This window comes from Gavia stellata, chromosome Z (genome assembly GCF_030936135.1).
Source record: "Gavia stellata isolate bGavSte3 chromosome Z, bGavSte3.hap2, whole genome shotgun sequence".
Lineage (NCBI taxonomy): Eukaryota > Metazoa > Chordata > Aves > Gaviiformes > Gaviidae > Gavia > Gavia stellata.
Window position 1 is genome coordinate 40,988,543 of NC_082637.1, and position 12,931 is coordinate 41,001,473.

General features: G+C 35.2%; 1 protein-coding gene across 1 annotated transcript in view; it reads left to right on the forward strand.

Annotated features, from left to right (window-relative positions):
* ALDH1A1 (aldehyde dehydrogenase 1 family member A1) overlaps positions 1–12,931 on the forward strand; it is a 53,006-nt gene that overhangs the window by 24,296 nt on the left and 15,779 nt on the right. The window contains exons 5-8 of the mRNA XM_059834012.1: positions 3,142–3,246; positions 7,500–7,640; positions 11,056–11,185; positions 12,255–12,316. Of these exons, the coding sequence (XP_059689995.1) occupies positions 3,142–3,246; positions 7,500–7,640; positions 11,056–11,185; positions 12,255–12,316 (438 nt within the window). The remainder of the gene's footprint in view (positions 1–3,141; positions 3,247–7,499; positions 7,641–11,055; positions 11,186–12,254; positions 12,317–12,931) is intronic.

The window sequence follows — 12,931 nt, forward strand, 5'->3', positions numbered from 1 at the left end:
GTTTGTTTGTTTTAATGGAAAATCAGACTAATTTCTACAGATTTCATCAACAGTCTTATTAATATTCAGTAACCAAAAACCTACAGAGACTCAGGACTGCTCACTCCTGAAACCCTTTTTGGACATAGTTTTAAGGCATATATAGCACAACTGAAATTAGGACACCAGAACTTGAAAGAGAAGGAAAGTGCCATATCAAACAGATAACAAAATTAATAGTAAAAGTAAAGCAGGCATGGTGGGAATTATTTTGTTCTGTCTTTGGAGAAAGTATTCTTGTATGACACTGATGTCATTTAGATTTTAGAAGGGTTTCAAACATTTAATTATTCCTTCAGCTGTAACAGTACCTTGCCAATTACTTATTCCCACTCAAAAGGGCCTAGGTTTGAATATCTGGTGTTATTATAGCACAAAAGTTTACGGATCATAAACGTTCAATATGGGAAACAACAGTGCCCACCTTGCTTTGTTTACATCTTGTTCTAAGTGCACCAGCAATGTAGCAATCAAGAGTTGATGGTATTTGATCCAGCCATGCAAAGTAAATTCAGCACACAATGTGCTTTCAGCCAGTATAAAAGTTTAATCTTTGAGTAAGGACACAGTTCCTAACGTTTATTAAATTAACTTTGGGTATAAATTTCATTGCTGCTGGGTAAGCTGTTACGATTAACTTTGGTGTAGGCCAGCTGCTGTGAAATTGTTGTTCTTTTGTGCTTCTTAATTGCTAGCTATATGTTTGGCACTCTATGAAAAGCTTGAAATAGAAAGCTATTAAAATAAAAAGTCAGGATATTCTAGCAAGATTGAGGAAAGAACAATTATAGCTTATTTTCTTGGTTTTAATTTTAGACTTTTTCCAGTCCCTGTCAGGTAAAGTCAGGATAAAACAGTTAAATAAGCAATGCATGCTGGCCTGGTTTTCCTGGTATATGGATGTTCCACACAAAGGCAACAGACTAGTAAAAGGTGTTAGACAATGTCTGGGAGGAGAAAAATCAAGAGTGGTGGTGTCTGCTGAGGGAAATCAGAGTAGAGACATAACAGAGATCCTCAGAGTTGGAATGAAGTATAAAAAACTATCAAAATGGACACAAGTAATATTAATTTGCTGTAATACCCCTTGCAATTCAAACAATAAAAATCAGACATTGGCAGTAATAGAATAAGAAAAGAATGTTTGCATTTTATGCCTAAAGGCTGAATGAGAGGTAGGGAAGTGCCACCAATGTCAGGGTGACAAAAGTTTTGATAGCTGTGACCATTAAATTGGAGGTAATCAAGGTATTGATAGAAATTACTGAATAAATAATTAATAGCACCAAATGGTTAAGATCACCTTAAACAGAAGATAGTCATACTGATAATAAAGCAACAACAGCTAAAACGGTTACCCAAGGATAATCTCGTCAAAGCCTGAAGTCATACAAGGCAAGTAGCTTCACCCTTTAAAAGCAGGAATTGCAACATGTGCTGAAGACCAAAACCAGAAAGGTTTGAATTCCTGGTGTTTCACAGAGAAAATTTCAGGTAGGGAAGGGAGAGAAAAGAGCCCCCATATACATGACAATCAGCTGTAATCCTGCTGAGCGATGAGGGCATATACACTGTCAGCACCCACATTTGCTGTATGTTTGTATGATTATATTCACACGCTGAGTGTGGGATTACAGTAACACAGCACAACCCCACTTCTGGCATCCATAGTATAATCCCTGGGAAATAACAGCATTGTGATGTGAAAATGTTCAGACTGAGATCCTGCAAATAGTCTTTCCAAAGGAGGAGTAAGAATTAGCTTTGAAAACTATGATCAGAAGTGCCACTGTTTCCCATATATTTTCATCTAGGACGAATTGAGTTGTATATGTGTACCTGAGGACCACAGTCATCTTCTGCCCATAAGCTACCCTTGAAATTCCCCTCATTGTCAGTCCTTGGACATTTTAATTTGGCCAGTGTAAACATTTTGGGATGTGTTGGTTCAGTCTGGAAGGTTAGTCCTCTTTTCCTTATAAGATTAGGACAGGCAGAAAAACAGCAATTATAGAAATAGGTGTTTGTGATTTCATCAATAAAGTAATTCAACATTTTTTCAAGGCAACAATTATAATACAAGAGAGGGCTTTTCTCCTAATATGTGCTGCTAAGTGTGTTTTTAAGAGCGTGTTTCTGAAATGCACCAACTACCAACAGCAAGGACAGTCTAGACTTTCTCTAAGATTGCTACCAGTGTACTTCTGGTGAATCATCAGTCATTTCCTCTAGACTCATGATTCCTATCTTTATTTAATGGAGTCAACTGTGCTTTTCCTGTGAAAGATTGAGAGCATTATGTTTCTGCTTTTAAATCTTGGTCAGGATCACATTCAATGATGCACCAATCCACAAAGACAGAGGATTTTGGTGAAAAAGAGCCCCTCCTTAATCTCGAATTATTTTTTTCCTGTAACATGAAAATAGAGAAGTATACTTGCTTGCTTTTTACTCTGCTTAAGTTGTTCTTTCTTTGTTTCATTCAATTGACTGTGGCGGGGTTCTTTTAGTCTTGACTTTAATTTCAGAAAAATATGCAACTGATTATTCTTGGTTGGGATTTTCTTTTTTGGCAGGAGAGAGTGAAGAGAAATCAAAGTAAAGCTAAATAAAACAGTCTCTCCAAGATATTACATGTACTGTATATACTAAACCCAAGAATTGCGTTTACTTCTGTCAGGACATGTAACAGAAAGCCCCTCCATCGTTACCAACCCTGTGAGCATAGGAAACCCAGGTAGTTTTAGGTAGGTCGTTTAGGGCGGTACCTCCCTTGTACATCACAGACTTCAGTTTGAGATAGGAAGGACCCTTTTGCAACAGTATCTTTTTATGATATGAAACAAAGTGAAAATATCATGTAGAGAGAGAAAGTTTGCCTCTCCAAAGGAAGTTAATTTTAAAAACCTTTTACTGGTTAAGTGCATAAGTGATTACTCATCTCTTCAGAATAATATAGAAACAGCTATTCCATTTTTAATTCAGGTACCTATCAATCAGGCAGCTCTCAGTTATGAAAGATAGATTTATTCATGAAAGCAGATAAAAGACAACAACTATATATATGTTACTAATATTGTTGCACTATTTCTTCCTCTGCAGATATTTATAAACAATGAGTGGCATGATTCAGTCAGTGGTAAAAAATTTGAAGTCTTTAACCCTGCAATTGAAGAGAAAATCTGCGAGGTTGAAGAAGGCGACAAGGTAGGGTTTTCTTTCTTGCTCTTAACCCTAGCTTTAAATTCAATTCTGCATCTTAAAAGCAGGATGGCATGCGTCCATCAGTGTTGATGTAAAACACCACCTCAGAGATGTACCTACTTCATCCTGTATACCTTCTTCTGCAAAAATAATTCTTAACTTTTTTACTAAGCCTCAATATTGTTTGTAAACAAACACTGAAAAACTGCTTTACTCTTAGGATCTTGCTCATATGAGGAAGGTTCTGAAGAAATATTTTTTGTTAATTTTTTTCATTAATAATATTGCTTTTTTTGTTATCTTTGATCTGTGATATCTAATAATTTAATTGGGCTTTTTGTTATTTTTTCCTGGCTTTTCCTTACACAGTGATGTAATCTGTTCATTACACATTTATACAAGGCTTTTCATTATAGGTAACATAAAGTGGACAAATGCTGACATTTTCCCACATAGGCTCTGCGAAGATGATCATTACCATCAGCATTTTTAGCTATGAACATGTCTTCTCCATACTGCCCCCTTCAAATATTTGGTTTTGTGAAAAATGTATTGCAACATAGTCCTAAAAAAGACTAAAGCTGAAGGTAACCTATCAAATAGACACTAATTCCACCAAAACTGGTTTCCTTACAGCATATTGAATTGATTAATTTACACAGAGGACTAAAAAGATTGTTGACACCTCTAAATAAATATTTATTTTTTATATTTATGAGGTTTCTTACTGGAAAATTATAGATAGATACCATGTAATCAAAGATATAATGAAAACCTAAGCCCTCAAATAAGCAGCTCTGTATTTTTGTTATATTGTGTATTTTTCTTCTGAAAACAATTTGCCTAGTGCTACCATATAGTATAAACATAAGTTATCAAGTAGGAGGTGTAGTTTTTTAAATAGAACAGACAATGTTGCTTAAACAGTTTTAAAACCGATGACAGAAGAATTTTTTTTTTATAAACTGTGAGAAAATTAAGTATGAGACGTGAATGTTCTCTTTCCAATTCACAGCTATACAAAAACTGATGACTGTGACTGAAAATAAAATTGGTTTTCTAATTATTGTTTCGGTTCTTGCAAATATTTATTTCATTTTCTACACTTTCCCCTTCAAAGTCTAATTTTTATATCCAAAAGTGAGAAAATTTCCTCACGTTTCTCACAAAATGACATTTGATGTTCATTTTATTCAAGAAATACGCATATCTAGAATGATTTGTATAACAAGTGTTCTTTAAACTTAGCAGCAAATTGTCCATTAAGCACCTTTTTATCCATGAGAACTACTATAAAACTTATAAGCCATTTATCTATGTTGTAAATTCACCAAAAATTTACTGCCAATATAATACGCATGATCACTTTCAGAATATTGTAATTTACTGTAAAAAGATTCATTCTGAAATGAAATGTTCTTTTGAGAAATACATAGAAACCCAGTTCATTCAACTTCCTGTGCTCATTGAATCTTAGTTACTCTGTTCTGTAATTTCATCATGAATCTCCTAATAAACTTGGGCTCAAACGCTATCTGTCTAGCACATGAGCAGTAGTAACCACACGTTATTAAGGAGGTCATAGTGAAGACACTTTTTAAATTTTTTGTTAGACAAAGATGGCTGAGAAAGTCTGCATGACTCTGGCTTTGGATAATTTCATATATCTAATCATGAGTTTTTCAAACGTCTTGTTCTTGCTTTTCTTTAGTCCCAGTTACCTGTATACAGTGCTCAGAGTCACTGAGATTATTTCAGGCTCTTTTTGTCCTCAGCCAAAGAATTTTATAAGCATGCTGTTAACTTCTGAATCATGTTGCACTAGAACCATACATGTTTTTTATGGAAAATGGTACTTCTTCTACCTCTTCTCTGTTCAATGTTTAAAAACCAAATTACATTGCAAATCAGGTTTGCCTGATATTTGATCATCCTCAAATTAAATTACCCATGACCTGCAACTGTTCACTTACCATTCAGAATTTTTGTACCTCTCATTCCTTACAAGCAATCTAACAACTCATTAAATAAAGAGATAATACCTTTCGACATACAGGTTTGCTTTCTCTCCAATAATTTTGCAAACTAATGTGTAATGACAACTGCTATTAGCTAAATTGCCAATTGAAATGTACAAATCTAGTAAATTACACAGTCATTGTGAACCTAATATTCTAGAGCCTAGTCTTTAGATAATGAGCCAAGAGATTTTAGGAATTTAATTTGTGTGTACAATAGGTTTGACAAAGGGCTGTACACTGCCTTGCAGTGGTATTTAAAAAAAACAAGTGGAGATTACAAAGCTCAGACACATATGTGGGTGGGAACTGTTTTCCTTTCAGTTTGATGGCTCTTTCAAGCTACATTTGCTAATCCTAAAGGCCCCTAGTAATAATAAAGCAGCTCAACAAATGGTCAGTGGGATGTAAAGTAAATGTACTTCTACAAAAAGTCTAAACTAGCTCTCAAAGGAGCTATCAGTCTTTATGCTCATGGTGTAGATTCATGTACTCAAATTAAATTTCATACAGTTGAGGAACATCTTTTTTTCTTACTTTTCATTCATAGACTTATATTAGCTTTATATAATTTTTCCTGGTTTTAATTATTTCTGCACTTGTAGTCAAAAGAACACATGGCACTGTATTTCATTTTAACTTACATCATTCACACAAGTACGAGTTACAGCTTTCCCTTTTTCTTTTCCAGTAAAGGCCAAGGCACACCCCCCAAGTCATATTGCAAAGCTGTATAATACTTATGATAGAAAGACATGAGAAAAATATAGAATGAATTAAAAATTCATTGAATGCAGTTTTCTGGGTCACAGATAAGTGATGAGGTATTTGATGACATTCTGACAGATTCTGAAGAAAAGCAATTCTTAATCAGGTAGATTTCAGCTACCTGATGTAGGTGACTGGTCGGTATTACCCTATAGTAGTGACTGTGCTAGTTGTAGAGATCCTTCCTATCTTTTCCCAAACTTCCTAAAAAGAACTTTCAGAAGTTCTGTAGGCCTCCTGCCTAGTAGGTCTGTGGTGGGCTTTCCAAGCCGCTCATCCACCCCACTCCCAGCTTTTAAAAATTAATTGTTGGCTGCCAACATCAGTTAAAGATTCAAGATCTGGTTCACATTTAGAACAATTGACTTGGGTGTTGACTTAGTCAACTTTGCTGACTTAGTCAACCTTGATAGTGATTTCCCTGGAGGAGACTCTAGCAACCAGCAGTATAAAAAAAAATTTGAAGGAAATCCTTTAAACAATGCATGGAAATTGCTCAGGGAAATGTGCCATGTATAGATTCCTCCTTTTTTTTCCTTGAAATTTTTTTTTAATTTCTAACAAAAAAAACCCCACTCCTTTTTATGTCATTGTTTTCCTGGGAAAAGTTTTACAAGAATTGTGAAATACAGAAGAATTCCATGTACTAAAAGCCTTTTGTCAAGAGATTTTTAACTGGGTTTTTTACATCCTGGAATACCCTTGCACAGAAAAGAGTTTCATATAATTCACTGTAGATTTTCCTGCTATAGCAAAAGCCAAATGATAAATAATAAATTATGCTATAAAAAAGCATCAATGGACTGACAAATTATCTTGCTTAATGCAAAAACAGTGCTTAGGCTTCAGAATATTTAGGCTTAGCATTTTAAACCTGGTCAATTAATCAATTGTTAAAATTATTTTAAAAACAAATGTTCCTTAAAACTTTCAAAAACAAATGCATTGATTTGTCTTCCTCAATAATAAATCTGTGTTCGTTTTATGAAACATTCTAAGGAACAGATTTTTCTAACCTGGTCTTCATCACACCACCAGACACTTTTAGGTAATGTTGAGTACTTTTAAATATTTAACTCACAGATTTGGGCATCTCTTTGTACAAAAAAGAGATTAAATTGCATCAGCAGTGTAACTGGGGGGGGGGGGGGGGGGCGAACTCCCAATTCCAGACACTAGAAGGCAGAGGGTTTGAAAATCTAAGTTTTAAAAATAGAGTTCCTTAATACGTTTTTATTTTAGAAGCTTTAAGAACCCATCTGTTTCTCATAGAACTTCACATTGCTGAAATGATAGCAGAAGTGTTTGAATGAAAATAACCTTTGTATCTAAAATTACTGTACTAATTCCCATTAGATTGAGGTTGGTGTCTCTTATTTATCTTGCAAAGCACCTTTTACATTTAACAACCAACAAGACTGTTGACTGAATCAATTATTGATTATAAACGTTTCTCTGTTTTCTTCACAGGCAGATGTAGACAAGGCTGTTAAAGCAGCTAGAAAAGCTTTTGAGCTTGGGTCACCCTGGCGTACCATGGATGCTTCAGAGCGAGGAAGGCTCTTGAATAAACTAGCTGACTTAGTCGAAAGAGATCGGCTGATTTTAGCTGTGAGTATGATACATGAACAAAAAAACTGGGAAAAAAGCCTATGTCCTGATTGTTAAAGAATGATACAAGCAAGCGTAACATGCTAAACCCTTGGAAAGTCAGGCTGTCTCAATAGTCGTTTTTCATCTGTATTGCAAATGGACCTCATTAAACTGGCTTGCACTCTGGTCTATTGACACCCCTCATCCACAAGGTACTTGAGTATTTGATTAGCTTTAAGATGATACTTAAGCCACCTACAGTTGATACAATTTCAATTGCTGATTCTTAAGGACACAGTAACAAAGACCACATGCTTAACACTTGTCTAAACCAAAGCCTGAACCAAGGCCTAAATTCAAAGTCTGGGTAAGCGCTTACAGATGATACAAGTAAGAACTGGGAGAAATTTTGAATTTCATGGCTATACATTTTGTTATCACTGGTCCTTCATTAATTCCAGCTTGCAATTGACAGTGAGTGAAAAACCTCAACCACAACCAAAGGCAGCAATTAATTACTTATTAGTAGGAAGATCATGGGGGATGGGGAATGATGTCCTGTCTTCACCAACGACTGTGTATTCACTGTTTCACTACTCTTAACAGCAGACACATAAGTTATAGCAACACCACCTACCAATTGTGTACTAAGGCAAGAAAGAACATTTAAAATAGAAATGCACCACCAATTTGACGAAGTGTAGTAACTCCCCCTCTTATTTTAAACCCCACATATGATGCTACCATTAAGACAATCTCTTTGCTATATTTCAAGCACCTTCTGGAAATAACATTTAGGCAGGATAATTGTTTGCACTGTCCTGAAGATGAACCCTGGTTTTCTGCCAACAGTGTCAAAAGTTTAAGAGAGCAGGAGGAGTATTCAACATTCAGGATCATCACCCAGACTGATCTAGTCACAGTTTGAAGTATTTAGCCATTAGCTCCAAACCACACCGTTGATAAGCTCATAAAATTTAAAGCTTCAAAATATGTAAAACCTGCAAAGAATCTATTGCCCATTCTATTGTCTTTATAGCTGTAGTATAGGAAGACACTTGCATGTGTCCCAAACAGTTTTTTAAAAGAAAAATGAAAATTGAAAGGAACTGAGGTTATTTCCTTGAACTCCAAAGTCTGCAACTGTCAAATTTACACTTTTCTTCAACCAAGTTATTTCGCTAAATGAATCTTGTCACCTTGATAGGAACTGAGAGTCATCTAGTTTCTCAGGAGAAAACTTGAGTGCCTAGAAGTGGTGTCCTTAACAATGCTAGATTTATTGGAGTTGAGAGAAAAAATTTTAAGAGTTACATTTTTAATAGGAAAAGTATGCCCCCTTATCAGTTAAATACTGGTTAAGCTGGCATTTGCTTCTTTACTGTACAGCCTAAGGCATTACACATGCAAAGAGGATGGAGAAATTTATTTTTTTTTCCACAGGAAAGCTGAAACATTAAGTTAGTTTTTGTTCCCACTTGCCATTTTCATAATATGAAAGTATTGCTTTTTGCTGGAGCCCCTCCCAAGTTTCTATTTTACTGACTTTATTTTTATTTCCTACACCTTATTCACATCATTGACTGGTTTTCCCTTTTAGATAATGTGTGTGAATGAAGTGCTTTTCAGACTTTGACAAAATGAAGAGAGATTTTCTCCACTCTCAGCTTATCCTAACTGCAGAACTAGTACTATGGAATAGCAAATAGCTTTGTAAACAATAGAGGTCAAAATAGACCCTCAAAGCTCATTGCAAAGGCATTTTCCTGTGTTCATACATCTGGCCAGGATCAAAATTATTCCATTTCAGTGTTTCATATAATGATAAGATGCCTCTCCTGAAGCTCCAGAAGCTCAACAGCCCTGTAGGTCGGCTACTGGAAAAATAAGTCAAAGCAACGTACTAAAAGAGCCACTGAGAATTTTGATTTTTAGGTTTCAGTCTGTTATGGTGTTCAAAGCTATAGAGTTCATAAGTTTGAGGCCAGGGAAGAATTTTCTCCCATGTCTAAACAGAACAACACAGTGATGGATATATTGCCTGAAATGGCAAGGGCATATCTCATTTAGTGACTTCCTTGTTGCTGAAAGCCATCAAGCATTCCTGGCTTCTCCATTTGTTCTGTTCTCTTCCCAAGTATGATATCTGCAATGTATTGTTAACTAAAACTGCGGACTTCACAGGCATGAAGGTGAAACATTGTACTAGCAGGATCAGTCTGTAGACTCAGTCTGAAATGCTAAAGAACCTTGGACATACAAAATAACAAATTTAGAAAAGAAAATAATATTTCTAAGATCTGACTAGATCTTGAAACTATAGTTTGGGGTTTTCCTACTAAGTATCCTAACAGGATTATTCACAAAGCTGAAGGTCCCGAGCTGGAAAACTTGAGAAAAAAATTCTAGCAGTGTCAAGAAGATGTTGACACTATTTAAGAACTGCACATGGTCTTTAACTAGATGTCCCAGCAATTAGGGGTATTAAAATGGCATTAATCCAAACTACAGTCCCTAGATTTGGCTGGAAATCAACCCTATTTAGTGCTGGTGTCTCTGTGGGATCATTAAAGCACTGTGGGTGGAACAAAATTGGTCAGCTGTAAAGTTATAGATGTTGAATGAATATTTGCTGATTATAATTCTAAAAGTTTGTATCTGCCTGGCACGGAGATCCGTAGCATGGAGAGTCAGGCCTGGTTTCAAATAACACCGGTTAGTTCACTCAGTTAGTAGCTAGACAATAAAAGAGAGCCTCTTCTGTATAAGTATGTATTTTTCATAGTGACTTTTTCTTAGTTGAGAGTTCTTGATGGCTCAGATCTTTGCTTTGCACATCAAGCAGTCAAGGTATATTTGTGGGTATTTTATTCCATGCTTTTGAGTCTTGCTCATATAAGTTGCTAATCATGCATTTATTAAGCACCTAGAAAGATGTTCCTTAATAATTAAACAGCATGGGATCCTAAGTTAATGTGACTGTTATTTCTAGGAAACTACTGCCTACCTTGGGTGTCAGCACAAGTAGACTGAGGGAGGCCACTCATTTTATTTGCATCAGTTATTTGCACAGACTCCTAGTCGGTCTTTTCATCTACATTTGTAGAATATTTAATATAAACTAAAAGAGTGTAACTGATTCAGAATGGAGAAATGTTACTGTTTTTTCAGAACATCTTGCCATTACAAATGTGCCATGAACATGTCATCTGCACAGCTCACTGTGAATAAAGTATCATGAAAATTTCTCATTTGTAAATTGCTACCTTTGGTTTTTCAAATGCTAAGTATCCTTCAGAGGGGAATTAATGTAAATATTTGCACTAAAGCTGAAAACCTCTGAACTGAACAACCAAAAGCTAAATTACAAAGAACAAGCATGAAAACCATTATCAATATTTTATATTAACTTTGTAATTGCTGTTGTCTGCAGACAATGGAAGCTATTGATGGTGGGAAACTCTTTTCCACTGCCTACCTAATGGATTTAGGTGCCTGTATCAAAACATTATGCTACTGTGCAGGCTGGGCTGATAAAATCCATGGGCGTACTGTTCCAATGGGTGAGTAGTTTTGAGATAACAAAAGCACAGAACTGAAACCAATGTGATCTGTGAAAAACTGCCTTTTTCTAAAATTTGTGCAACACAAAAAATATCTCAAATGGAAATAGTTTTAGATAGTTCTTAATGTAAGTTATTTAAGATTTATCAAAGTTCTCATTCTAAACCTTTAGTGCAGTTATTCACATTTATTTCTTGTTCTATGCACAACTAATAAGTACTGTTTATTGACCAAAAGATTCTAGCCTGTATGTACATCTAAGAAGTCTGGTAAGTTACTTTTGCATAGCAATGTGTAGTTTATGCAATGGTACAGTAATAAAAACCAGGTATTTGCTTATTAAAGTTAAGATTAGCACAAACAGTAATATTTGTTTCAGTTGTTGGATAATGTATTAGGAAGAGTACTAAGAGATAGGAATGAGGAAACATTCCTTTATTTTGCTAAAATTTCATTCTGTTCCCTCTCCCATTAAGCAGTTCTATGAAAACATTATTTCTAGCCGCCTTCTCTCAGAAGGACAAAGAAAAGAATGGTAATAAAGAAGGAATTAAGGAAAACCAGAGTGATAAATACTTCCAACTTTTTTGCATCATGTAGATGTCTATACTAGGCTTAATGGAACACATGTTTATTTGAATCAAAGAGAATTTTTTACTTAATGGATTTGATTTAAGCTAAGATCTAATATTAAAAAATGTCTGATATGTACCTAGGATCTCAAGTAGCTTTTAAAAGAACACTTTCCAAAAAAAAAGGTGATAAAAGAAAAAAGAAATGAGGAATGCTCATTGGTGTGTTGTGCATACCATATTGAGAAGCAGGGTTATCACTGCAAAAAGTCAGTCAGACTGGCAGAATCAAAGCTTGGAGCTATGAAGAAAGCAGATATTGAATCCAGATGTACTTTATGGTTGGGGTTTTTTGCATAGTTAAGATTTTGAAAATATCATTTATAAGTAAAATTGTATCCAGCTAAGTTTGGTATCCAACTTTATCTTCTTTCTCATTTAACTGTTTCTCACAAATGCTTTGTTTGAAAGTCTAATTTATTTCTTCTTCCCCTAGATGGAAACTTTTTTACATTTACAAGACATGAGCCTATTGGTGTGTGTGGTCAAATTATTCCTGTAAGTTGGAGCCATTTATGTAAAGCACAAATGTTCCTATTACAAATGGAAATGCTTTTGAAATTTTGTCTGTGCGAGTGCATCTGTGAAACATTACCGATCAGAAACTTTCAGGTCCTGAAAGATAGACTATCCTATGTACTCATCAAATTCTACAACATGGATATTTTGATAAGTCAGTCTGATCCAGCCTTGCTTCTCTCCTCCTTGTGTATGGAGGGAAAATAAATCTCAAAAGATTGACTGATGGATTAGTTTGAATGACAGAATTTTGTTTTGTTGGAACTGAAAGAATTAGAAATAAAGAAGTAGGAATAAACAAGAGAGGAATATTTACAGCCTATAAGCAATAACCTGTTTAGGACCTGGAATATCTCCTCTGCTCTGTACAGCATCCAGACAGCTGGATCTTTATTTATGACTAAGACTCATTCACCATGTTAATGGTACAAGTAACAACACAAAGAATGTGTCCAGTAAGCACGGTGATACTACGCCGTATGTTCCCAAGCTCCTAAATTCCCAGTTTTGAAGTCACTTATTTTAACTGAAGATTCAAAAGATCTGCCTTAGTCTGAACAGCCAAAACACTGAGGAACTCAACTTTTAAACTTT